Raw genomic sequence first — 27,770 nt, forward strand, 5'->3', positions numbered from 1 at the left:
AGTCTAAACTCCTTAATATAGGTTCCTAGATCTTGGACAATCTGGCCCATGACTGTGTGTCCAGCTTTACCACATATCACGCAACACTCAGTCTGAAATGGGCCAGCTGGCCTTTACTGATTGATGTATTGATTTATGACAGTATATCCAAAATGTCATATTTCCTCTTCACATTCGACATCCTTCTCCTAGAAGGCTCTCACCACTCCACCCCACCCCACTGTATCTTTGCCCATCACCTAATAAGCTTCTACTCCTTCTTCAAATCTCAACTTGCATGCCCCAATCCTTGAAAGCCTTCTTTGATTTGTCTTTCTTTAAAAACTCTTATAGATCTACCATTTCATGACAGCATTAACCAATTTTTGTGCATGAGATTATCTTGTAAATGTCTATCTTTCCCATTGAACCATAAACATAAGCACTCAATAAAGTCTGCTGAATCAATGGGTGAACTGGATAAGCTCTCCAACAGTGTGCTAGCCATCCATCCCAAATTGCAATGGGGCAGTTATGAAGTACTAAGTACTATGCTAAATACAATACCTCCTTATCTTTCCTTCTTGCCTTTCCACTATCATTCTCTCTGCCAGGAATGCTCTTCCCCTTAATTTCCATATGGCTGGTTCTCCTTAGTCAACAGATCTCACTCCAAGTATTACTCCTCAGAGAAGTTCTACCTAACAGTGCATCTAAAGTAGTCAATTGCTGGGAGCATCACCCTATTCTAATTTTCTACTTAGCACTTCTCACTATCTGTATGTCTTGCTTACTTGCTTGCTTTCTGCCGATGCACAGAACAGCTTATGACAGCTGGTGCTTTGCTTTTCTCACTACTTTCTCCTCATTGCCTACGATATGACAGACACCTGGCAGGAGCTTGATAAATATTTGTTGTTTGAAGGAATAAATATTTATCTTTAAAGCCTCAACACAAAGCCAACATCATTAGGGGAAACAGCAGATCTAGATTTTTAGGGATCAACACTGAGTGCATGCTAACAGGATGAGGTGAAATCCTACTCCAACTCACTCTGTTCACAATTTCTCCCAAACCAAAAATAGTGGGTGGGGTACTTATCTAGGATTGTTTCCATTGACATCATCCATGGCAACTTCATTTTCAAAAGTAAACATACAAAAATGGATCCAGGTTTAGTAATAGTATGGTTTCACTTCTTTCTAGAATGGTTCTCCTTTCAAAGTTAACTCGAGTCATAAAAGTTACAGAAATCTTCCAAAAGTGATCCATGACTCTCCAAGATTATATATTTTGTATAGACTCCAGGGGTTTTTCCCCACTCCCCACCCCCACCATACTTATATTTTCTTATGCCCCAATCACCTTGGACATGTAGGGTTATTTCCGATTCATCACTGCCTGCTATGTTAGTAGCAACACATGTATATATGCCGGCGTCAGACAGCATGGCTTGGTTGATGCTTAAAGTTCCATCTGAACTGCTAATGTGCTGCCCTCCATCAACCAGCATGGCACTTCCACCTTTAAACCAGGTGATTACAGGAAGAGGTGTCCCTTGAGCATTGCACGGAATGTCCACTCTTTGACCAACTTGGACTTTGATTAGTTTAGGACCACGCTGTATCTTTGGAGGAACTAGAAACAAATGAGGATTAATAATCCAATTAAAAATGCTTTTAATGTTTATTTATTTTTTGAGAGAGAGAGAGAGAGAGAGAGAGAGAGAGAGACAAGGGGAAGAGCAGAGAGAGGGAGACACAGAGCCTGAAGCAGGCTCCAGGCTCCAAGCTATCAGCACAGCTCGACATGTGGCCCAAACCCATGAACCCCGAGACCATGACCTGATCATGACTCGAGCCCAAGTCTGACGCTCAACTGACTGAGCCACCCAGGTGCCCCTATAATCCAATTTTAAACAAATTCTTTCCTTTTCTCACTTTAAATAAGAACTCTTTACCAAGAGGCAGAATGAAAAAGTGGAACGATCTCAGGATTTGGACCTAGGCTCAGGCCACTTACTAGCTGTGTGATCTAGAGCAAGTCAGTAAATTTCCTGAGGCTTGTTTCCTTAATAATCCAGGCCAAATAACCTAATCAATACCAGTACACTGCAAGGATTATGGGAAATAATAAATCTGAAACCCCTCATGCCAGACTTGAGGAAAAAGCAAGTATTTAAAAATGTTAGGTTTCCTTTAATTTATAAATAACTTGAAGTTTAAAACTCCCTCAAAAGGCAATCTAGATGATTTATATAATTTAAAAAAGTGAAAGAAAAAGCATTTCTCTTCAGGTACTCCTACTTTTTGTTCTCTTTGTGGAAGGTTTAGCCAGATAGGAAGAAAAGTTTCTCATTTAAAAAACAAAAAAAGTTTCTCAAAAAAGCCTTTGCTAATTTCAGAGAAGAACATCAAAACCGAGTCTCTATTTCTTGTCTTTACAGTACCTTCCTTTAGAAATTTAAATGAGATAATTTATCAGAAACATTGCCAATATTAATGCAAATAGGGAAACAGTTGACTTTAAGCAGGGAGAGATAAGGACCCTCAGGGAGACAGGCTGTATAGCTTCAGCCGGGAGGTTGAGAAAGCAACAGCGGCAGCGGAGTTTGGGAAAAAAGAGGATGAGACGAACCTGTTCCAGACCTCCCTGAGCTAGGTGCCAAGATGAAGTCTCACAAACATTCTGATAAGGTCCCAATAAAAGTCAGGTACAGAAATCTTCAGCAGCTACCTGGTCAGGACCCCTCTCACTCTTGAGAGCTTTATACTTTCCCTCCATAAACTCTATCACTTTGCTCACTCTCTGTTGTCCCCGAGATTCATTCTTTGACTCCATGAGACAAGGACCAGCGTCTCTCCCACCCCCCTGTAACAACTGGCTTCCATGTACATGCGTTACACACTGTAGAATCAAGTTGACTTACGTTATACAATAAATGTTCTAGTTATACAATTAGAATTTACATCCCTCAAAAGCCCCATTCCTCTGTCCTTTTTTTGTTAATATTTAACCAATACACTGTAAAGGTTGTCACTTATGACAACCTTATAATTTTGATAGGATTGTTATCATCATTTTATGAAAGAGAAAACTAAAGGTAAGAGAGGTTATGTAATATGCCCAAGATAACCTAGAGTTTGTAAATTACAGAATTCTATCTCAAATCCCATGGTTAACAGGATGCTATTATAGTGATTGATCTGACAATGAAATCAGATCAATACCATGTAAGAAAATACTTTTCTGATATTTGAATATCTGGCCTACCTATACAAATGTGTGACAGAGTATATACTCAGTAAGCATGTGCTGAATAAATAAATATTTGGACAGACCATGGTAAATTGAGGTAATCAAACAGATTAACTAGAAAGTTTTTAAAAAGTTAGAGTCCCAGGAAGCAGAATGTTTTCAGTTGCTGAGTTCTTTGAATATTGAAAATGACCATATAAATACTAGTAAATTCTTCTTTGATAACTCACATTCACTTCTAAAAAGCCATAAGTCTAAACACATTTTTTTTTTACTGTGTATTAATAGTCGCCATAAGTGACTGTGGACATTCAGTAAAATTGAGAACCAAACCTTTAATACTGTTCATTTGAGGAAACGGGGGAAAGTTGTTTACAAATGGCAGATAAACTTTCCAGAGTAAATGAAAGAAAATGACAAGTCTCCAATTTTAGAAAAATTTTCTCTAATTACTCTATAAACAATTTGGAGATTAACTATCAAAGAAACTGGTATGATGAGTTTCCCTGTGGCCTGTACAAAGATATTATATGCCCTCATTTCAAAACTCACCATGGACATTTAATTTAACAGACTGAGTCACGTTCCCAGCAATATTTGTGGCAACGCAAAGATACATCCCACTATCTGAAACACGGGTCTCAATGATCTTCATTGAACCAGAAGGAAGGAATGTGTGCCTGAAAGAAAGAAACCACATGGTAGACCATAGAACATGAGAATTTAAATATCCCCTATGCAGCTGCCCCTCAGTATGAAATCATTACTCTGCAAGCAGTTTTTGAAACCATTCTCCCATCTATATTTCTATATACTTTAAAACTCAGGGATTTTCACAATTGTACTGTGTATTTTGTATGATATTCTTGCAAACACAAAATGTGATTTTTTTTTACCATTAGATCTAACCTAATGGTCTCAAATCATCCAAAAACTGTACATCTCTCTGCTTTATTAACTTGTAACTATAAAAAGCCAATATATATTTTAGTAAATTTCAGCTATATTTTGAATTTTATTATTTTTTCTGCAATACTTCATTAAAAAATTTAGTGTGTTAAAGGCAAAATAAGGTACATATGTAATTCTCAAAAATATATTGAATATATTTTTCCTACAGAACAATAATGTAGTTGGGTGAACTAGATCTACATATAAAAACGTTATTATGTTTATTGTATTGAAATAGCTTTAAAGGGAGAAGGCCAGATAAACCTACTCAAAGTGTTCTACTGGCCCAGAGACAGAAAAATGAATAAATAGTTAAGGACAGAATTCTTCCCCAAAGAAATAAGCACATAGGAGAATCCAACATGTAACATATAATAATAGAGCTGATATCACAAAGATCAAGGAAAGGATTGATAATTCAAAAATGACGGACAACTGGTTCTCCACATGGGAAAAATAAATTTAAAAAAAATACAGCACTACCTAACACTAGACACAACATAAAAATTCAGATGTATTAAAGTCAAAAATGTGAAAAAACAAGCTTAAAATATTAGAATAAAACTCTGGAAGATATGTACATATTCTTCATAAAGTACAAATCTTTTTTTAAGTTTATTTATTAGCTTTGAGAGAGAGAGAGAGAGTGGGAGAGACAGACAGAGAGGGGAGAGAGAGAGAAAACCCCAAGCAGGCTCCTCACTGTCAGCACAGAGCTTGATGCGGGGCTCGAACTCATGAACCATGAGATCACGACCAGGGCTGAAGTCAGACGCTTACCTGACTGAGCCACCCAAGTGCCCTAGAGGGAGTAGAGTAATTTAATGCAAAGAACCACTAGACCATGGTCTTGGAAAAATTTTAAATTGAAGCCGAGTCAGATGCTTAAGTGACTGAGCCACCCAGGCACCCCAGAAAGTACAAATCTTAAAAACAATAGATTAATACACTGAGTTACATAAAAAATGTAAAATTCTATGCAGACATCATACATTAAAAGTCTCACAGTGGTCTGAGAAAATATATTTTCAACACATACAACAGACAAAGGATTATTATTAAGAATACAGACCAAATTTCTACATTCAACAAGAAAAAGATAAACAAACCAGTCATCATAAATCTGTGCAGCAGGTCTGAAGAGGCAAGTCACAGATGAAACAGATGGCCGACAAAAAAGTAAAATCATTTTTGGTTCCCTGGCAGTCAGTCACATGAAAACTAAGAGTTGCAAGATACCATTTCACACCCATCTAACCAACAAACATGTTTAAGTCCATAAACACCATGCATTGATTATAATGGGGAAATAGGTGCACCTATATGCTCATGGTAGAAAGGTAAATCATTAGTGCCTCTTTGGACAGCAATTTAGCACTGTCTACAAAGCTTAAAGTAGGAATTCATTCTGACCAGAAACTATAGTTCTGGGCCAACCCTAAAGAAACTCATGCGCGTGTATATGAAGAGACATATATAAAGATATTCACTCAAGAGCCTTGTTTACAAAATAAGAAAACTAAAACCAAACCAAACCAAACAAGCAAAACCCTGAATGTCTGTACACTAGGAAATGTACAAACAAAATGCAGAATATGTATACGGTAGTTAAAAATGAATAAAGCAGGGCGCCTGGGTGGCTCAGTCGGTTGAGCGTCCGACTTCAGCTCAGGTCATGATCTCATGGCTCATGAGTTCAAGCCCTGCATCGGGCTCTGTGCTGCCAGCTCAGAGCCTGGAGCCTGCTTCAGATTCTGGGTCTCCCTCTCTCTTTGCCCCTCCCCTGCTTGCGCTCTGTCTCTCTCTGAAAAATAAACATTAAGAAGAAAATTTTAAAAATGAATAAAGCAAATCTCTATGTATAAAAATGAGTAAATATCGACTTAATAAAGCAAGCAGTAGAATAACAATATATAATATGTTACATGGCAAATTAAAAACAGACACATAAAATGAAATGAAAACTACAGGAAACATGATTCCATACTGTTTAAGAATGGGTGCATAGGATGCACATGAGATCTGTTTGCAGTATTTGCCCCCTGGGGAGGGAGAAAAGCGACTGGGGAGGAAAACAATGAAACTTCAAGTTTATCTATAACATGGTATTCCTTTCATTCAAAAACATCCCAAACACATATTTTTCAAAAAAAATAGTAACATTATGTAAAGTAGTTCTTAAATTATTTTTTATCTCCTCACCAGTGGATAGGGAAATGACAAGAGCACCATTTACAGCTTCATAACTATACGCCAGTAAGTCCAACCGACATAGCTGGAAACTATAATTCTTATTCCACCAGTAACTTCTGGCATGACATTGAGTTAAAATAGTAATTGCTACTATTCCTTGAGAACTAGAGACAGGAGATGTGGAATATACATTATCTTATATATGCCTTTCAGGTAAGTATTATGTCCATTTTATAAATAAGAAATCTAAGGTTCAGAGGGCCATTGAGAAAGGCGCCAAAAGTTTCAGGCAAGCTTTAAGTGGTGGAGGTAAATTTAAACTCACACCTGCATGGCAACAAAGGTAGTACTCTCAAAGGCTCTGGCATTCTGCTTTCCATGTCAATGGAATATATCAGATATATTGTCTCAGCAGGCCTTTATATGTACAAGGCTTTAATCACGAAGATTTTTACAAAAGCATCTAATGAGAGTCAAATCTTAAACATGAGAGTACTTATTGTGTTTTACTGCTCCTAAGGGATTAATGAGATTCTGTGTGCCCTATGCACTTGTGCTAACAGGTCTATATACAAATATGCTCTGTTTTAATAACTACCTTGTATACGCAGCCACGGGCAATTATGTCAAAGCTGGCTGTTAGCATTCCTGATATTAAAGAATGATTTAGGGGCGCCTGGGTGGCTCTGTTGGTTAAGCATCTGACTTCGGCTCAGGTCATGATTTCATGGTTCGTGAGTTTAAGCCCCGCATTGGGCTCTCTGCTGTCAGCACAGAGCCTGCTTTGGATCCTCTGTCCCCCTCTCTCTCTGCCCTTCCCCCATTTGTTCTCTATCTCTCTCAAAAATAAAATAAACATTAAAAGAAAGAGGAAGGAAGGAAGGAAGGAAGGAAGGAAGGAAGGAAGGAAGGAAGGAAGGAAGAAGGATAGACTTAGAAGGTAAAAATATTTTCTGTAGTTTCAGATGTATGTGTAAATTATCTCAAATTTAAAAGTTATTTCTTGATACATTTGAAAACCTGAATAGGCACAACCTTGTGTCCCAAGAGATTGTGTTTGCTTGTGTCTGGCTCATCCCAGATCCCCTACCTTGGAGAGAATGGGGAGATGAGCTGCGTCTCTTTGGCCCAGGTGATGATGGGTGGGGGTAAGCTCTTCACTTCACATGGAAGTGTCACGTCTTCTCCTGCGAGGGCGGAAATCTCAGCAGGCTCATCCTGGGACAGTCCTCGTTGGTCTCCAATCACTCTGGGCCTTACTAAAATAAATGCACATTTTGGAAGGGAAATAGTACATTGAAAACATTTCACTTACATTCAAATGTGGACTACTAATACTCTTTACAAATTTACAAGAAGATGCTGTCTATGCCGAAGCTTTGGTACCCATCTAAAACTTTCCGTTAACACATTTACGGTGAGAGCTGAAAGGAAAAGGACCAGAAAGTCTCCCTTCCTCACCCTTCCTTTCAGAACATCATGACGAGGTCAGCTGAAATGCCCTTTTAGAGTCTGCCATCTATGAAAGTAAAAACCCTCAAGGCAGAAGTGCAAACTGAGACACAGCTGAGGTTTGGCTTTGCCAGGAGTTGGAACTAACTGGTGTTTCTAAAGCAGACTGGGTACATACAATAAGCATACTCCTTGGGAAAACACCATAACATTATCCCGAATGGCTGTACAATTACTCTCCCTTTAAATCAGAATCTAAATAGAGAAGATGTTCATTGGCAGTAAAAATGCGTTTTTGTCAATGCGGTTCACTTTAGGAGTACAGCCCCCGGTAATATGATTTGGGAGAGAAATGTGAGTTTTGGCACCGGTAGAGAGTGTCAAAGAAAAACATTCCCCCAGGGGCTCTCACCATAGACGGTCAGCTGCACTTTCCTCTTGGCGTAGCCAGCTGCATTGGTAGCGGTGCAGATATACTCTCCGCTCTCTTCACCCCCGGGGGACACCACATACAAACTTCCATCAGCCCCTGCGGAAAACTTAGCGCTGCTGGTGGAAATCAACTCTCCTTTCTGCAAAACACAACAAAGAGCAAAGTGTTTTCTTTAAGATAATGAAGGAGTGACTTAATGTCTGGAAAAGGAAGAGAGGAAGGGGAAAAAAATCTCCAAGGGGGAAAATCCTAGATTAAAAAAAATGCTAATTTGAAGAAAGGTAATTTTAAGAAAAACTAAACAAATAAAGCAAAGGTGATAATTCTTCATACTGAACCATGTCTCCTTTGTTCCAGAGCTTCTTAAAACTGGAGGGAATAATGGTAATACTAACGGATGGGGCAGTGCTTATGCAAAGTCACACACTGTTCTGAGTACTTCAAATGAATTAGCTATCTTAATGCTCAAAAGGGTCATATGAGTAGGAACTACCACAAGTCCCATTTTACAGCTGAAAGTATTAAAGCTTGGGGATGAAGTGGAGTAACTTGCCCAATGTCACAGACTCTCAGTGGTAGAGCTGGGACTTGAACCCCAGCAGTCAGGATCTGGAGCCCAACTCTTAACTTCTGTGCTTTCTCACAACACAAAGGCCACCCTGGAAAGTTTCATTCTTATGTTTTCCTAAAATGCATTAAACTTATACTCAGTCCTAGACACTGTGCAGTTTGGGGATAAGCTTCACCACTGTATTTTTGTGTCCAGAAAGCAGAAATCTTCACCTTTTTAATTAATTTACAGATGCCAACACCAACTTCTTTATATTTCAGAGCTTTTTAGATATATAAAGTTAGATAGTATGGTAAAATACTTTGGTTGTAGCACAAACAATTATACAAAGGTCTCATTTTGTTATTATACAGTCATTTTATATTACTTATATCTGCCAGATTTAAATTAATTTACAGGAAATATGCTATCCTCATGACTGTTCAAAGATGAAAAGGACCTCCTCAGGGAGTGGTTTTTTCCTCACTGCAAGAGTACAAGTAAAAGCTGGACAACTTCATGATAGGGATGTAGAGGGGAATAAATGACTTCGTAGAGGTCTTATCTTGGCTTCCTAAAAGAAGAGAGTCTGAGACAAAGATATGGAGGCAAGAAGTTTGATGCTTGAGCAGGTGAGTGGGAGAGTGAGGCACAGAAGGAAGGAAAGCTAAAAAGGGTTTCAGTGCTCTGGTTTCCTCTGTGGTTAGGTTGATAAGCTTCTGGTGCCGGGGATCCTTTGAGAAGCTATAAAGAAGCAGGCCAGAAGTATTCTTCTGATGGATGAGAAGCAGGACATTCATATAGGACACCTGCCCCCACAGGTGTTAATGTCCCTATGCTTCCTGGCCACCTGATAGCAGGCTAAGTGGCCTTGTGGGGCTTTGGAGAAAGCCCCGAGTCCAGAAACCAGAGAGGGGTACACACATGAAGTGGGACTCTGGCAGAATGCACGGAGCTGTCCACCAGAGCTGCGCTGAAATCAAAAGAGCTGAAGGGATGTGGCAAGGGGTAAGAAAGGATCTGCTACAACATGTAAAGTGCTAAGAAAAGCCCCTGGTGTTATATTACAGTCCACCGTTGTGTTCTTAACGTTACTCAAGCCTCAGGTAGGTGATTACACTAAGGACATTTTGAGGTCCCTTCCAAGTGGTAGGAGTGTATGGGTTTTCCTTTTTATAAAGTTCTGTGGTACAGTCAAGTCCCATGTATGACCAAAAATATTCAAATAATGTTGTTATAACCCATGACATCGGCAAACACCACCAGATGGGCCATTTACCTTGGACCAAATGATAGATGGCTTGGGATTTCCACTTGCTTTGCACGGCAAAGTTACTGGAATGCCTTCAATTGTGCTGAGTACCTGCCGCCCATGCTGAATGGTTGGCAGAACTGAAAAAGGAAGCAATATTTAGAATGTGAGCATCTGTCTTTCCATGTAGCCTCATTTGTTTCAAGTTGTACATTTTCAGGATACACTGCATATTTGTAAAAACTAGCTGAGACTCAACATTTTCTGATAGAAATGTAGGGTACCTGGTAAGGCAGTGTAATAAAGTAAATATAGTAGCTGTAATCTGAAGAATTTAATGAAAACTTAAAATCAAGTAGTAAATTATGCTTAGTAAGTTGACTTTCCTAACAAAAATAAGACTGAATAAAATCCATGCTTTCCTGGAAACTCGAGGTTGAATTACATCCTAAGACTTACATATTTAACGCATACCTTTCATCATTGTCCATCACCCATTAAGCTGCAGTGAGCTGACTTAAGCCCACTGTCAGAAAAGTAGACTGTTTTAGCCACTATACATTAAATGTCTGTTTACAAGAGCTACTTAGCGAGCTACTAAATTTAACCTAGAAAAAAAGGATTTGTTTTCTTAAAAGAAATTCAACAATAAAACTTGCAAGGCCTTAGGAGTTTACATTTAAAGGCTAAAATACAGGATTCTAAGTCAATAGTTTTCACTGAGAGGAAAAACATACCTTTTGACTTTAGAAAGCAACTGAAGAATTAACATTATATGAGCAGAAGCAAAAGGAAAAGGAAGACTGTTAATTATTCCATTCTGTGTATATCTCAATTAATCACAAGCAACTAGCATATGAAAAAAGACCAATACTCAATGTTCTCAAAATAACGAATTTGATTAAAGAAGCTCCCACACATGAAAGTTCTTAACATAGAGTAAGGAACACAATAAAATCCCTATATACACCAGGCATTTCCTTTCCTTCCCCTGGAAAGATGTGACTGGAACTGCTCCCTAGAGCTCAAGCACTCACCGTGTCTCTTGCCTTTTGAGTCAAATTTCTCTAGAATTATCCTAGGTACCCTGGAGGAGTTTGACAGAACAAGAGATACCAGAGACCTCAGTACAAAAACTTCCCTGAAAGGCTGAGATTAGCTTTGCTACATACTCATATTTTCTAAGGCTGGGCTTATTCTTAAGATAATTTCTTCTTAAGAAAAAATGGCAACAAATTACCAGATACTCTCTATGTCAGGTTACTCTCTAAAGCAAGAAATTTAATTTCCAGAATCATCATGGAAGAGTCAAATCTAAACTATACTGTAATTTTGTGGCAACATGGAATAAGCCATTTTCTTACATGCATATTGAGTTGGACAGCTATAAAGGAAAGTGATAAAGTTAGGCATTTTCAAATCTGATGACATTTGACCATGGAAGAGCTATTTCTTTCCAGATTGTCAACCTATATAAATCAAGATGACAGTTAAATGGCTTGCCATTTTAATTTGTATTTATATTTGCATGCATTAATTCATCCTCATAAGAAGTGGTCACTGAGAGCTTCTAACGACTATTCTTCAAAGTGGAGAGGTCTAGTAATGAAAGAATATGGACATAAATAAATGCGGACATAAGGAGAACCTGGCATATTGCATCACATCCAACTCAAAAACTAATCTGTCAGATAAATGGTTACTGGGTTCCTGTCAGATGTCTGGGTTCTTTTTTTCCTTTTAACCTTAGTAACTGAATCAGTTACTCATTTTGGACTAAGATAGATGAAACGATGTTGCAAAGTGATGTTTTTAACTTTTAATTGTCCAACATTTATTGCATCACAATAAACCACATCATTGGTTTGTCTATCTCCTCACTCCTCCGATTTGGCAGACATCATAGCTAATCATGTTACTCTTTTACTCAAGTAGAAATTTGCCTCAGAATCCTTCTCAATACAGTACTGAATGGAGGTGACATGATTATATTTCTATACTAAATTCTCAAACCAGTCCATAAGCACCCTCCAGGAAATCTGTGGGCTGATTTTCTCTAAAAATCGTTAAGTACAAACTATAAATATATTCAATCTGGCATTATGTGTTTACTCTTTTAGACTATAATTTAGTGTTACTTTAATATTTCTTTAAAATAATACTTCTTCAAGAATATCTCATGTGATGTTGGTAGAGGCTGGTATAAGACTGACAGAGGCAGAAGACACTATTTTTTTTAAAAGATTTTTTTTATTTTTATGTAATCTCCACACCCAACATGGGGCTTGAACTCACAATCCTGAGACCAAGAGTCGCATGCTTTACTGACTGAGCCATCCAGGCGCCACAGAAGAGGCTATTTACAATGAGAAGCAGACATTACAAAAAAAAAAAAAAAGATGGTCTATATCCACTGACAATTTCAATAGACCAAACAAAATGTGGAAATTACCGGAATCTCCAACTCATGTCCTTATAAAGGGATGAATTTGCTAAAAATAAATGTTCTATGCTACTTTCATCTCTGTATATGGAACTATTTTTTAATACCATACTTTAAAAAACAACGTTGCAAAGTCTTTAAAGAAAATACACAAAAAAATTTATGAAAATTTCTTAAACTATGAAGTTGTCAGTTATTTATTGAGATGTAAAAAGTCCGTGACTGTTAGTTATGAATGGAAAAAGATGGCTTTTGGATTTTCTTATTTGTGAACTTCTAAGTTATCTAACACGCAAAAAGATTGTTTGGAGCACATGAGGTGGCCTTTAGAAAAGTTTAGGTCATTTCTAGCTAACACACAAAGGGGTCATTAGTAAGGACATGGTTATTGCACAATCCAAAAAGAAAAGGCAATTTGGATGGAATAATAAGTTCGGCTTGCCTGAAATTAAAATGTATTTTTAAACATAACTTTTTGAGAACTGAGTTCACTTTTATCAATTAAGAAATCACTTACAAAAGCCCTTGGCCAGACTCAGCTGGTGACTCCCAATAAAGCCTTGTTGTGTATGTAGAAAAAGGAATTCTGGAAACACCCTTAACAATGTAAATAGTGTTCAAGAAATAAGGCTTTTTGTTAAAAATAACAATTAGGAAAAAAGATCTCCTTCTTACAACCAGAAGACAGAGTTAGTTGGTTTAAAGACACAAACCTAGCTTTGAACACGGTTTGGAAAGAATTACAATGGGTGCGTCTCTTACCATGCACATCCACGGTGGTAGTTTTATTAATGGTTCCAGCAACATTACTGGCCACACAAGTATATCTGCCTCCATCCTGAAGGCGAACTCTCTCAATGTGGAGACTCCCGTCACTGCGTACAGTGATGTAAGGATTTTGGACCAACTTAAAGAAAAAGAAGTCATATTTAATTTAAAAGATAATGTTCCCTAAATCAAAACCAGATTTGTTTTTCTCCAACTGGGTTATTAAATATCTTATAACAAAATATTTTAACACCTTTAAGTGAAAAATGATGAGCATGTTACCAAATGTAGAATCAATTGTATGTCTACCTAATGTAGCACCAAAAAGTATACCTCCTAACATCTGTTGGAGTTATGCAAACGATGGAAAAAGGAAAGAAACAGAAGCATCACTTATTTCATGTTTCTGTGAATTTTGTTATCACTCAGGACCCAAATTTCACTAGTCATTTTTACTTTTGGCTTAATTTGTTCTTTTTCATGGAGACTATTACCACTTGCAAACTATTTGATATTTTTTATTTTGGCAAATAGGAACTCATTCAAGCTGAGAGAATGTGACTATTCTCAACACTTGCCTTTTTCAGTGACAGACGCAAATATCAGAGGCAACGTATGATACAGGAACTGTGTCAGAGAAGGCTGGCAGTATTTTCTAGTAAAAATGATCACGCTAACTATACCATATATGCATTCTGTTCAATCACAGGACACCTGAGTGCTCAAGCAGTATCATCCTATGTCATAAGGGCATTAAATTGTTGAGTGAGGTATACTAATTTTTCTCAGGATTTCAAGCAAAGATGAATAAGTTTACATCTTATTCCATGGAGGCAATTCACTTCTAATTGGTACTTCAAAAAGTGAGTTTAACTACTCTGGAAAATGGAAGGAAAAATGCTCTGAACTAGATGAAAATTTATCATAGGTAGCATATTTACAAAAAATCCATAGAACTGTGATAAATTTTCATATTCTTTCATAATCAAAAGTTATACCCTGAAAGCCAATGACACAAAATAGACTCACATTTTTAAAAAGTTCATGATAAAGTATATAATATTGGGAGTTAATAATAAAGGTTAGTAAATGGAAAAATTTTATGAGAGTGTTAACATTTATTACATCCTGTGAAGAAGAACATAAAAATATTTAAATACTATAAAAATAATTTTGTATTTTGAGTTTTTACATACTCTGAAGAGTTTATTAGTTGCACTGAATTGAATTCAAAACAATAGAAATCACACCATTGACTATTTCTCCGTTTTATTAATCCCAAATAACGTGAACTGAACCATGTCAATATGGAAAAAAAGTTTTGGTGTTATATTTACAAAGTATATGTTTGTATATTTATTAAATTGATATTTCAATGTTTGAAATAAATTGCCTCTTACTCAAGAAAATTACAAATGTGAATGCATGGATTTAGAATGTTCTTACCATGGCTGAATTCTTAATCCACCTACGTTCTGGAATGGGATTTCCAGCCAACAGAGCACAAGGCAAAGTAAGCTGCTGTCCTTCAATGACGCTGGTCACCGAAGGGCTGATTCCAATGAGTGGAGCAACTAAGTCGTAGAGAAACAGGTATTATCACCTCTATGTCACCCAATAGAAAGGCAAATCTTCTTCTAGGCCGATGACTACTAATTCCACTATTTTAAAAAATGAATTTTCAAGAATAAGATTTTTAAATGTAAATAGGTCTGAACTGGAAGAGAGACATAAAAGACCCTTCAAAGCAGAAGGAATGGCAAAGGGGGTAGGTAGTAATAGAGAAGTAGACACTAAAAGAGAATTCGTCTATGGCATGCAAGGCCAGAAATGTCAAGCCAAGAAATTTGCACTGTTTGATGGACAAATGGAGAGGAACTGAAATCATTTACATATAAAAAACATGGGATCGTCAGAACCATTCTCAGGAAATACTAGTCTGAAAACTGTGACTAACTTATTGGAGAAGGGAAAAATCAGAATGGATAAGATCAATGAGGAGGCTATCATAACAGCTCAAGCAAATAAAATGAGGTGGACTCTCTTAGATGGAGAGATGTTCTTTTGTAGAAATTAATTAATAAATTAAACATAAATCAAAGCAAAATCCCTAGATATTCTATTTGGAAATTTCAAGTATATGTTGATGAATAAAGGGAGATCTAGAAAGAAAATGTTATAAATGCATATTAATGAGAAACAGGCACTGAGAGATTTAAAAATCATATTAAATACTATCATAATTTAGACAATGTAGTACCAGTGCATAAATAGAATTCCAAGGAATAGACACAGGAATATAAATTTAGCATGTAACCAAATGGGTATTTTAATCAGTGGAAAGAGAATATTCAATACAAGACTCTGAAATGAAAAAAAAATTTTTTTAACTATAATGGGGCACCTGGGTGGCTCAGTCGGTTAGGGTCTGATTCTTGATTTCAGCTAAGGTCATGATCCCGCATGGCAGGATCAAGCCCTGCATCTGGCTCCTTGCTGAGCATTGAGTGTAGACCCTGCTTGAGATTCTCTCATTCTCTCTCTCTCTCTCTCTCTCTCTTTCTCTCTCTCTCTCTCTCTCCCTCTGCTCCTCTCTCCTGCTTTTGTGCTCTCTCTCTCTCAAAATAAATTTTAAAAATGAAAACAAAAAAAGATAATGAAACTAATGTCTTACCACTAAACAATATTGCATTCTTACTTCATATTATATCCCCAAATAATTTCATGTGGACTAAAATGAAAAGTGTAAAAAGTGGTAACCAGAAAAGAATGCCATGGCTCTAACGTGTGTGTGTGTGTGTGTGTGTGTGTGTATTTGTATTTAGGCTTAAATCAATTTATTCAAGTTGATTTATTTAAATGAAAGATAAGGAACTTGGAGAGGATGATCTGTAAGGTTATTTCCAGTTCTAACATCCCATGAAATATGAAATAGAGTGGGGGAGAGGAGGCTAATCTAGTAATCAAATATTTACCTGTTGTTTCTGTTTAAAGTGGCACAGACAAGAGATGATGTAATAAAAGAAGTCTGATGACTTGGAAGAGTGTGATAGCTAAGCACATAATTGATCTTACCAAGTCCTGTCACTGTTACTGTTGTCTGGGACTGGATCTTTCCAAACTGGTTTTCTGCCTCACAAATATAGGTTCCTTTATCATTTGCCCATAAGTCTAAAAAAAAAAGAGAGAGAGATCGTTTACTCATTCAACACCATCTATGAAGCATAATCATGCCAGACACAATGCTCAAATTTGTGGGTGGAAAATGTGTGTGTACTGCCTTTTGTTACTTCCCATTCTACAGGAGGAGACATACATAAGAACTAACAATCACACCACAGTGTGATAAATGCTATAATACAAGTTTGAAACAATGAGCTGTGGGAGCACAGAGACACAGAGACATGAGAGACTGATGGCATGCAGAGGAATTAGGGAGGGATGCACGTAGTAGGTAATATACAAGCTGTACTGTAAACAGCAGGTAGAAGAGAGGAAGGGCAGTCTAAGCCCAATGGGCTGCCAAGACAAAAGCATGACTTGAAAAATCAAGGTCTGTGCAAATAATGTAAAGCTGTACCACCAATGGATGCTGCAGCACCACCTTGGGGGTATTTTGAAGGTTTGCAAGGGAGAAAGGGAGTTTTTTGGTTTTTTTTTTTAGTTGGCCCAATGATTGGGGGAGCATACTGGCATTGGGGCAAGAAGTAGGTAGGCCATGCAGAGGGCAGATTCATGGAAGGAACAATTATCCCAAATCCAGCAAGACTTCTGAAGATCCCACTGGAAATTCATGGGTTTCATGGCTTTGTTTATAATTATATAATAATTACATGTATCAGTCTGCATTTGAGCTGTCAAATTTATGGTGATGCACAGAAACATGTATGCATATTGTGTAGACATTTCTGGAGTATTTATCTATTGAAATGTCTATTATTTCAGTAAAAATTACTTTCCTTTATTTTCCTTTGTACTACATTTTGGATATTAAAAGAGTTTTTATTATGTAGATAGGTCAAAAAGATAGACTTTGATTCAGGATAATAAGAAGGATATTACAAAATATTTTTTTAATTAAGGAGGGTGGTAAAGGGATCAGGATGAAGACTACTAGGTTACAGGTTGTGTGGATATAGTCAGGGGTCAAGCTAAAGACAGAGTGTGGTGCCTTGTAAAGAGTGTGGTTTGTCTTGTGAGCAACAAGGGAGTCAACAGAAGATTTTAAATAGGGAAATGATTATAATCCTTGCAAATATCTTCACTAAATAAGCACAGTTTAATCTACTGATAAGATTTGGCAGAGAAAAATGTAGCTCTCCATTATGAACAGTTCCATTTATTTCAGATAAAGAGCAGTGACAAAGCTCCTACTTCTTTGTTAACCATAGGCATACAACTTCAGAATTACATCTGGTAAGTTCAGGCAGTATCCACTCTCAACAGCAAACATTCATTTGCAAAGGAAAATTCACCAAATCATCTGGTTAATAAGTCACATTGTTTTTACCCAAGATATTTTTCATATTATGAACTCTTGGATTAATTTGTATAGGAATACATAAGACTGCAGAAAATGGTTTCTAATCTCTACTTTCCTTCTAGATAGTTTAAGGTGGACAGTTAGGTAACCACTGGTCAATATGTTGCCCTCTTTCATTCTTCGTTTTTTACATCGCCTCTAACTGATTTGTTTCAGGTCTAATTTGTTACCCAGGCTTTTCTCATCACTATTATTACCCCACATGTATAACCCTGTAAGCCTCCCCCATTTTCATATCTTTTATCCTGCAGAGGGGTTGTCCTGCAGTGAAGCTTGGAGGGCTATTTTCTACCTCATCAAAAGCATTTCTTCACCTGCACATTCCAGGTCCTGCATAATCTGACCCAGTAGGTACTTTTGTGGCCATCCCCTTAGACGGTGGGTTGTAAAATGCCTAAGTGGGGGACTCCATATAAGACTTCTGTCTTAACCACAGAGCCTAGCCTAGAGCTAATCACTTAAGCACTTCTAATTCGTTTAATTCATATTTGGAAGTTTAAGTGGCTAATGTACATTTAATATTGTTAATAAACATGGAAATCACTTACTGAAGGCTTTCTACAAAATAACCCCAAAGATACAATTACCCTTTAAAAATCAGTTACTTGACTAAATGTTTTTATTCCTCTAGTGCCACTATTCAAACATTCTGAATATTATTTGAAAAAGTACAAAGTATTTACAAATATTTGAATGCTTAATAGCTTATAGGCAAAATTCTTGGATGATAGAGTACTTTTTAAAAAATCTTACACTCCAGGTGGATATAATTTTTAATCAAGGAGCTTCCATAGAGTATAGAGTCCCTATGGTTATATACTGTTGGTCAAAAATAATTCATTAAAGTTAACTAACTACTATTTTAATATTTTACCTTTCTATACAGCAGTTGGTATGAGAGTCAATAAAATGTGATCACTTATTCACCTAGAGGCCCAGGTGACTCTATTTGTAATAAGAAACAGTGAGATATGAAGAAGTCACATTGCTTCACAAGCCTTTATGATATCACATACATTTGAATAAAATATAATTTATGACAATTCCAAAATATAAGAGTTTAACACCATTTTAAAGTGAAATCCAACAAACACAAAATGTGTTATGATTAATTCACAATTTTACACATAGTAATCCCTGTGTATAAAACATGAATGTATAATAAATGTGCATACTTGTACAAAATATATTTCCTTTAACCTACTTGAAATAAAGAGAGCTCCCGTTCTTAGTTGGCTGATGGAACTCACTGAAAAGGGTCTTGAGAAGATTGGCATGTTGTCTGACCTCCACCATTTAATCTTTGGTTCTGGATAACCCTGGACATAGCAAGGTAGTGTCACATTTGAGCCAATTTCCATAGACACATCAGCAGGTTCTTGTATGAAAACTGGAGGTGCTAGAAGATATTTAAAACAAACAAAAAAAGGTTGTTGGGACAGTGTAAAGGCACATTAAATATAAACTTAATTAATAAAATGTCAACAGATCGAATCTGAATCAGGTATTGTTCACATATTATAAATTTACCCTTTACTCCTGTATGCTATTGAAATAGCAGATATTTCTTTTTTGCTTTATAAATGAATAGAGGCACAAAGAAGTTCAACTACTTCCTTAAAGTGACAAATGATAAAGAGAGTGGAATTCAAGAGTGGGAATTTAAATCAAGACTACTTTAAATAAAGAGAACCTTTCATTTTAGAAATTTCTCTTCAATTTTAGTTATGTCATACAGCTCAAATCTTTGAACTTTCTTATAAATAAATTTGCCTTATAATGAAATATTTTTGACACTTTCCAAAACTTAACTCCTACTGGTTTAAAGAACTTAATTTATACTAGAGCACATTCTTTAACAGATTACTGTATCTCCAGCTAAAATATTTAATCCTAAATTAAATCTTTGCTCTATATCACATTCTTGCTTCTCATTATCTTTCACCTTTGGTTTGTTTTTTGTTTTTTGTTGTTTTTTTTTTTAATTAAAGGAATTTAAGCTTGAGAATCAATAATAACAACAGAATATAGTATTTGATAAAAAGAGAATAATGAGAGCTTAATATCTTAGAGTTAAAATCTGATTCAGAAATTATAAAATTATAGATTAAAAGGCTACAGTTATCCACATAATTTAGGTAAACACAGAAGCCAGGAGGAAGAATTAGAAATGTGTTGTTGGCACAACTTGGAAAACATGGGAAGGAAATACAGGAGAAAGCTATCAGCCAGCCCAAATAAGTTCCCCAGAACTTATAAGTAGTGATGTATGAGGCATCAGACAAGGAGGTAGAATGCTATTAAAGCATTCATGAAGTAATTCATGAAACCTGCTCATGTTGGATTCTAAGAGGAGGAGCCCAAGAGAGGGATCGTTGGTAACGTCAAGGTTAAATATTGCTTAGGAATTCAACTATCACTTACAAAGCAAGGACTGTTATAGGTGCTTTCCATTAATTTTCTCATTTGATCTTCACAATAACGCTGTGGGGTAAGTATTATTATTACTCGAATTTTATAGATGAAGAAATTGACACACAGATTTGCTAAGTGTTACATGGAATTGAAGACTGGAGGTAGGATTGAAAACCAGGTTGATACTGGTAACAGTTTTTTGTCATTTTATCAGCCTCCCCTTTTCTATGAGTTCCTACAACTGCTCGAAGTCAAGGTGTTTAGCAAGCTAATAAAAATGGGTGCGGAGATCACTTCTTGCTTTCTCATTGGGAATTTTGAGACTCGGACGCACAGTTGTCTCCTGAGCAGCATTAATGCTTTATTAACCTAGGCTAAAGGATATCCTCTAACTTTGCAGCCTCATCTCCCATTATTCACCTACAGAAATCTTATTCAAGGGACCATCAGAACTCTTTACTCTTCTCTAAATAAGAATTAACCATTTTCATACCAGTACCTGTGTTACAGTCATCCCTCTCAAATGCAATGTTGGTAACTCTGGCTATTGAAATATTGACAATTCTTTAGTCCAGTTCAAAAGGTCCCTCTTTGAGGTCATCTCTCATCCTCCCAGATGGACATGACTTCCTCCCTCTGCGAGGTACAAAACTCACTCTGTACCACTTCCATTGCAATGGCCTTATCCAGCCTTTTATTAGACTGTATGTTTGATTTTCCCTAGAGAGTTTATGTTTGCAACCATATTTTATCTTTTATAGCAGCTAACCTAGTACTTTGTGCATTACCATGGCTGCTCAATATCTGTGAATGAGTGAATCAATATTAAAATGCTTCAATAATAATGTAGTATGTGCATTTGTATATGTATGTAAGCGTATGTGGTGTTAACAAGTTTGATCTTTTGAAAAAAACATGGCAATTTCAGAAGCCTACTGTTGGTTTACTGAGCCTAAATAAAATTAAATTAAATTAAATCCACAATGTAATATGTTTTTAACAAGAAGGAGAGTAGCTGTGTTTAGATTTCTCTTAATCCACCTATGTGGGAAACTGACATATAAAATTCATAGGCAAAATAAACATATTTTAAAAACAATTCATAAAGTAGCTCATTGTTTTTCTATCCTAGGTGTAAAGGACTAGTTACTTTTCTCTGCATTGACAGTAGTCATTTATCCCAGAGCCAGTTGCTTTTCGGAGAAACAGAGGTTATAAAAGTCTCAGGATGTGTTAGATGCAGAGTATGGGCAGGTAGATGTGGAAATGGGGCAGAAAATCAATTTCAGAAGAACAAAAAGATATGCAGAAGCCTGGGGTTGACCAGACATTTGAGAGGAAACCAAGCTTACTGACACAGCAGAACATAGCCATCAGTCAAAATGGAAACAAATCAGAATTTTCAGAAGTAAAAAAGCCAAGAACGAACTGGACTAGAAAAGGATAAGCAGAGCTCAAGTTGTGCCCATAAAACTCGGTTAAGACAGGAGAAGTCATCTGTGGTGAAGAAGCTTTGGGAACAGTGTCAGGTACAAGACAAGCAAAAGGTTAGGGAATATACATCCTGGTACCAGAAAACAAGGCAAATGAGAGTACCAGGCACTAGGTAAGGAGCCAAGAGAGCATCAGTGACAAGGAAACCTCAAAAATGAAGCAACTCCTAACTCAAGCCAAGAAGCCTTCTAAATACTTCCTACTCTTGATTGTGGCCAATTCAAACTCAAGTCTGGGTGGATGGTAAACAGATTAACAGGGCTACGGAAGGGGCAGTGGTGACTGTAGTACGAAACACGGGGTTTGTTCAGAGGAGGCTGTGTTGCGTAGAGATGTTACAGTCCGTTAGGTTGTTTTAAATGGCAGCTCCATTATTTCTTAGTCTGCAAAATTGGAAAATTCTTTTACTTCCCTCAGTCTAAATCTCTCTATGAACAATAAGGAGATAATAACGTTCCTATCTCGTGTTGTTAAAAGACCTGGTCTTTATTAATCATTTAGCATGTAGTAATCACCCAAATATTAACTATCACTAGTTATAAACACTGTTGAATTCATGCATTAAATCTTAGCTCCAGGGGCGCCTGGTGGCTCAGTCAGTTGAGCGACTGACTTCAGCTCAGGTCATGATCTCACAGTTTTTGAGTTCAAGCCCCGCATGGGGCTCTGGGCTGACAGCTCAGAGCCTGGAGCCTGCTTCGGATTCTGTGTCTCCCTCTCTCTCTGCCCCTCCCCCACTCATGCTCTGTCTCTCTCTGTCTCAGAAATAAATAAACATTAAAAAAATTTTTTTTAAATATTAGCTCCAGAACTTAATAAAACTATTATTAATTTCAATATCAGCTTCTGCATACAGCCTGTCAGGATTATGCTGGATCACTGTGATCCCCTAAGTATTTACGTGCAAACCCCTTGAGAACTGTAAAATTAATGCATGGTACAGCTTTGTTGTCGCTCACTGATAGATATGGCTGTGTACATACATCATTTTGAAAATAGAAAGTCACAAACAGATTGACCATGTTGCTCTAAAATCTATTGCATAAAATTATTCTGGTTCCTTTGGTGATAATTAAATGTATACCCACTTGGGCAACTCTAGCATTGCATTAGTCAAAGATTTTCTTTCCTAAAATGGCTGAACACACTGTTTTGGTTCTAGCAAACCACAAAACACAAAACCGCAGTCTAGGACTCAAACCCTGAGTGGTGTGGAATGCTGCAAATAAAATCGCTGCCAGGCCAACATTTTGTTTGATGTAGCCAATCTTCTTCTCTTCCAAATGACTTCACAATTCACTACCTCTTTTTAAAAAAAGGATGGAAAGCACTGGTAACTTTCCCTCTTGACCTGAAATGTCCATAACTCAGAGCCCTGATAATGAGAAGCAGGAAAAAGGAGACTCACTACAAGAAACTATAACTCAACAATAATATTGAACAGCTTTATTACTATTATTTTTTTGATCTACTATTGATGCAAAGTAATAGGCCCACAAAAACAATCTGAAAGTCCAACAGCTACATGATAGGGATAAAGGTATGTTTTTCTTTTTAGGTCATAAGCTACTTAAATTTATGCCCGATAGTTTTGGAACTCAAATGAATTTTATGCACTACTACTAATAGTAGTAGTAAAGGCTTGAATTATCTCAAGCCTTTAAAGAAAATCAATTGGAAACAGTGACTTTCATATTAAAAGCCCAATGCTTAATCTTAAATACTATGCCACTATTATATATGCATTGCTATATTACTTTTTAAGACGCAGAGAATCAGAATGGTAATTCAATTTGTGGAGTTCATTTTTTTGATACATGTGCCATTAAGCAGCTTTAGATGAACAGCAGTAACCAATGGACATGCTGAATGCACATGGGTGATGATGCTTCATTTCAAATTTATAACCAACGTAGCAGGTAGGTACTCTTAAAAGTTAGGCAGAAAACCCAGCCTCTCTCCAAAGCCCATTCTCTTAGCCACTATATAAATTCTGAGGAAAAGTTTGGTTTTTCGTTTGTTTGCTTCTAAACCTAACAGTGATAACCACAACCATCACTGCAACTGTGATTTGCACAGGCCTTAGCAGTTACACCCTGTGTCTGCTAGGATATGGGACCATAGTTTTATGTGGACAGAAAAGGTCTAACCAAACTTTGTGAGCCACAGTGATCAGAATTCTAATGGTGGGTAAGGAGATAGTTATTAAGGCATAATGGATGCATGTATGGCGATGGTGTTAGAATGAAGTTATCTGGCAACTGTTAATGATCATGGTTACAGTAAGGACACAATTGAGTTCATGTTAATAGCTCCAACAGAACAATTACTGGAATAAAAGTTGAGAAGCCATTGTTTTAGAAAAGGTCATAGTGGGGCACCTGGGTGGCTCAGTCGGTTAAGCGTCCAACTTCGGCTCAGGTCATGATCTCGCAGTCCGTGAGTTCAAGCCCCGCATCGGGCTCTGTGCTGACCGCTCAGAGCATGGAGCCTGTTTCAGATTCTGTGTCTCCCTCTCTCTCTGACCCTCCCCCGTTTATGCTCTGTCTCTGTCTCAAAAATCAATAAATGTTAAGAAAAATTAAAAAAAAAAAAGAAAAGGTCATAGAGAGTGAAGATCTTGAATATGAGTGAAGATAAAACAAAATTCAGTTCAAGGAATGAGGATAAATACAAAATATTGGTTAGGATGTTTCCTAATCCAATGCAAGTCACTCCAGCACAGATAGCCCTAAGGCTACATGGATTTTCACTAGCCAACAGCGAGAACCTGGAAAGTTCAGAAACTAAAAACATCATCAAGAAGGCAGTAAGTAAGCAAGGAAATGTGTATGTTGTTTATATTTTCCATAATCTTGGAGAGGGGTGAGAGTGTCATTCCCCTTTTGCTGGGAACAATTACTCAGGCTAATTCATTCTTCCTTAAAGCCAGACAACTCTAGAAGGATGTTGGGTCAATATAAAATACCTGAGCAGGAAAGAGGAAGAGGCAGAACTAGAAAATGTTGGGAATTTGAAACACGATACTTTATATATTTCTTAGAAACAAGAATTCTGCACCAAGTGACCCTCTTCATTCGGGCCTTACATTTCTAAAAGCATTCCTTGTGTTTTAACTTCAGATATCCTCCCCCCGGAGATTCCAATCTTATTTCCAAGGCACTTCTTTCAATAACCTCAGCTTTTAGTCACGGTCAAACACATTTTGCTGTGCCTTAGACAGATTCTACAGTGGTCTTTATGGCCATTTCCAGCTCTGTTGATTCTACCCCAAGAGCATAATCACCAAGAGTACAGAGTGTTCACCAGACAGCCCAGGGGCAAGGGGATCATAAAAGATCCCAGGAGGAAAGAAATTAGTTTATATGAAACAACATATTAAGCTTGGAGGGCCAGGATATTCATTTAGAGAATTAAGATAGAACTGGAATGGTTTGTATTACTGTATCCTAAAAAAAAAATCTGCATTTTCTTTATAGTTCCCAACTTTTGTTTAAAAAAAAAAAAAACAGCTGAGGCATGAAAATCATCATACATAAATGAAAATACAATTTAAGAAAATGTCATATTTTATAAGTTTAACTAATGTCAATGTTGGAATTATTTGTTAGAATTAAGCTGCCAGGTTCCTTTTCATACAAAGCAAGCTCTGTTTTATTTCATGTGTTCCTACACTGTGTATCAATTATTTTTTAAGAAACATGACATACAGAGACAAAGAAGGAGAAAGAACCAAACTTCTTGAGTAATCTGATGACAGTGGTCATACACATGCTGTATCCTTCACATTGTGACTGACATTTATTTGTTGTTAGTACTTGAGGAGTAATTGCTAGTAAAAATTTTTTTTTTAAATAAAAGCACAATGTGCTACCTTTGCTATCATCAACATCTCCAAATTATGGTCTAGAGCCAAAGTCTAATTTCTGGCCTCCAGATGTTAATAGTTAGCAATTTTGTGTCGGAACGGATGACTCCTGTTATGAAAATGTCTGGCAATAGATGATATTCCAGTGAAGCTTATAGTCTTTGATGTCAGATTACCTGGGTTCAAATATCCAGGCTCTGCCCCTCCATAGTTCTGTGATACTGGTCAAGTTACTTAGCTTTGTTACGCCTCCTTTTTCTTATCTATATAATGGAGATATTTATAGTATTTTCGTCTTAGGATTGCTATGAGAGTTAAATGAGCTAATGCATATAAAATTCTTAGCACAATGCATGGTATATAGAAAGCACTTGGTAAATGTTTACCACCATGACTATATTAATAATCTGAGACGCTAACTCTCATTTGTCCTTTCTGACAAATATTTCCACCCAAATGTTTCAGAGTTATTAGCATGGAAAAAACCAAATGTGTCTATCAGAGCTGGATGCTTACAGCCAACATCCAGAGTTATCTTGCCAGCTGCTCTTCCAGCATCATTGACAGCTACACACATATAATCACCAGCATCCAGGTCTTGAGTTTCTTGAATCTTCAAAAGTCCCAAGAGAGGGTCAATAATGAGGAATGTTGAGGGCCTCAGCTCAAGATCCCCTAGGTCAAAACAAAGAGAGAACATTAAACCCTAAAGTATTTACATAGTTTACTCTGCTCTTGGTTTGATTTCAAGACTGCTGAAGAAAATCAACTGTCAAGTTTTTACAATACTGTTGTCTGGCACAACGCAGACACTTAAACAATGTTTACGCAAAGAAAGGACAAAGGGTTTGTTGGCACTAAGCTGATTTATTAGTCTGTATGATTCTGTGTGCTAACCAAGAGCCAAAAATCTGGCCCCAGCTATTTCCTACTGTGAATGTACCTAAATAAGAAAGAACTCTTCAAAGCTCTACTGGGGAGGATGAGGTTGGGGAGTGGGGTGGGAAAGGATGGCAGCTGTCACTGTGGCTGTGTTAGGTAAGAAGGGAATGGGAAGATGAAGGTTGAAAAAAGGTTTCTACCAGCTTTGTGGCAGGATGAATTTCAGTTATTTAGAAAGTGCTTAGGAGATTCTAAGCTGGTCCACAAAGCTGGTAGAAACTTTTTTTTCAACCTTCATCTTCCCATTTTCTTCTTACCTAACACAGCCACAGTGACAGCTGCCATCCTTTCCCACACCCCACTCCCCAACCTCGTCCTTCCCAGTACAGCTTTGAAGAGTTCATTCTTATTTAGGTCTTAAAAACTGAGAACAAACCGAGGGTTGATGGGGTGGGGGGGGGGACGGTGGGTGAATGAGTACTGAGGAGGGCACCTGTTGGGATGAGCACTGGGTGTTGTATGGAAACCAATTTGACAATAAATTTGATATTAAAAAATAAAAATAAAATAAAATAGGAGTGTTAAATGCATTTTGATTATAATTATTTCTTTGGTATACATATTGTCAGGTCCAAATAAATCTTTTTTTTTTTTTTTTTTTTTTTTAGTTAAAAAAAAAAAAAAGAAAAGAAAGTGCTTAGGAGACTACAGGTGTTCTTTGTTTGGTCAATGGACCGGGTTTTTGGTTTGCTGAATGCTGTCACAGTTAGTGTCTTGTGAGAGGTATAGGCTGCCGAGGAGGGGCTCAAACTCACGAAACCGTGAGGTCATGACCTGAACCGAAACCAAGAGTTGGCCGCTTAACTTACAGAGCTACCCAGGCACCCCTGGATGAGAAATTTCTAACAATGGCCAGAAAGAAGTGTTTTATAGAAATTTCCCATAGTACCGCTACTAAATCTATATTATTCATCAAGTTCTTGAAGTTGGAGTTACAGGTTTCTCGAAGAGGCAGGTAGGGAATAAATGTGTGGAAAATGAAACCATGCATTGAGTTTGACCTCAGTGTGAGGCTAGAATGACAGCAGAAAAATTAGTTATGTCTGAGTTATCTGTGTGTCTCTGATGTTATGTGTCCCTTCAGCCCCTCCAATCCCCTGAGAACCATTTCTCTATGAAGGAAAACAATGCCTTAACTAATCTGTAAGTTAGGTTAGTCTCTCCTTATGTTTCTCCTCCTTCAGGGTGACTCCTCTCCCAAGAATGTAATTACCTGGATGGCCAGTTT

The 27,770-nt window shown here is 37.1% G+C and overlaps 1 protein-coding gene across 1 annotated transcript in view; it reads right to left on the reverse strand.

The window, feature by feature from the left end:
• The window catches only part of HMCN1 (hemicentin 1), a 463,190-nt gene that overhangs the window by 212,981 nt on the left and 222,439 nt on the right, over positions 1-27,770 (reverse strand). Inside the window, exons 15-24 of the mRNA XM_030302673.1 lie at positions 26,117-26,275; positions 19,028-19,222; positions 16,356-16,451; positions 14,727-14,854; positions 13,275-13,419; positions 10,097-10,209; positions 8,247-8,406; positions 7,473-7,641; positions 3,791-3,918; positions 1,346-1,618 (exon numbers count right to left, since the gene is read on the reverse strand). Coding sequence (XP_030158533.1) covers positions 1,346-1,618; positions 3,791-3,918; positions 7,473-7,641; positions 8,247-8,406; positions 10,097-10,209; positions 13,275-13,419; positions 14,727-14,854; positions 16,356-16,451; positions 19,028-19,222; positions 26,117-26,275 — 1,566 coding nt within the window. The remainder of the gene's footprint in view (positions 1-1,345; positions 1,619-3,790; positions 3,919-7,472; positions 7,642-8,246; positions 8,407-10,096; positions 10,210-13,274; positions 13,420-14,726; positions 14,855-16,355; positions 16,452-19,027; positions 19,223-26,116; positions 26,276-27,770) is intronic.

Source organism: Lynx canadensis, chromosome F1 (genome assembly GCF_007474595.2).
Source record: "Lynx canadensis isolate LIC74 chromosome F1, mLynCan4.pri.v2, whole genome shotgun sequence".
Classification (NCBI taxonomy): Eukaryota; Metazoa; Chordata; class Mammalia; order Carnivora; family Felidae; genus Lynx; species Lynx canadensis.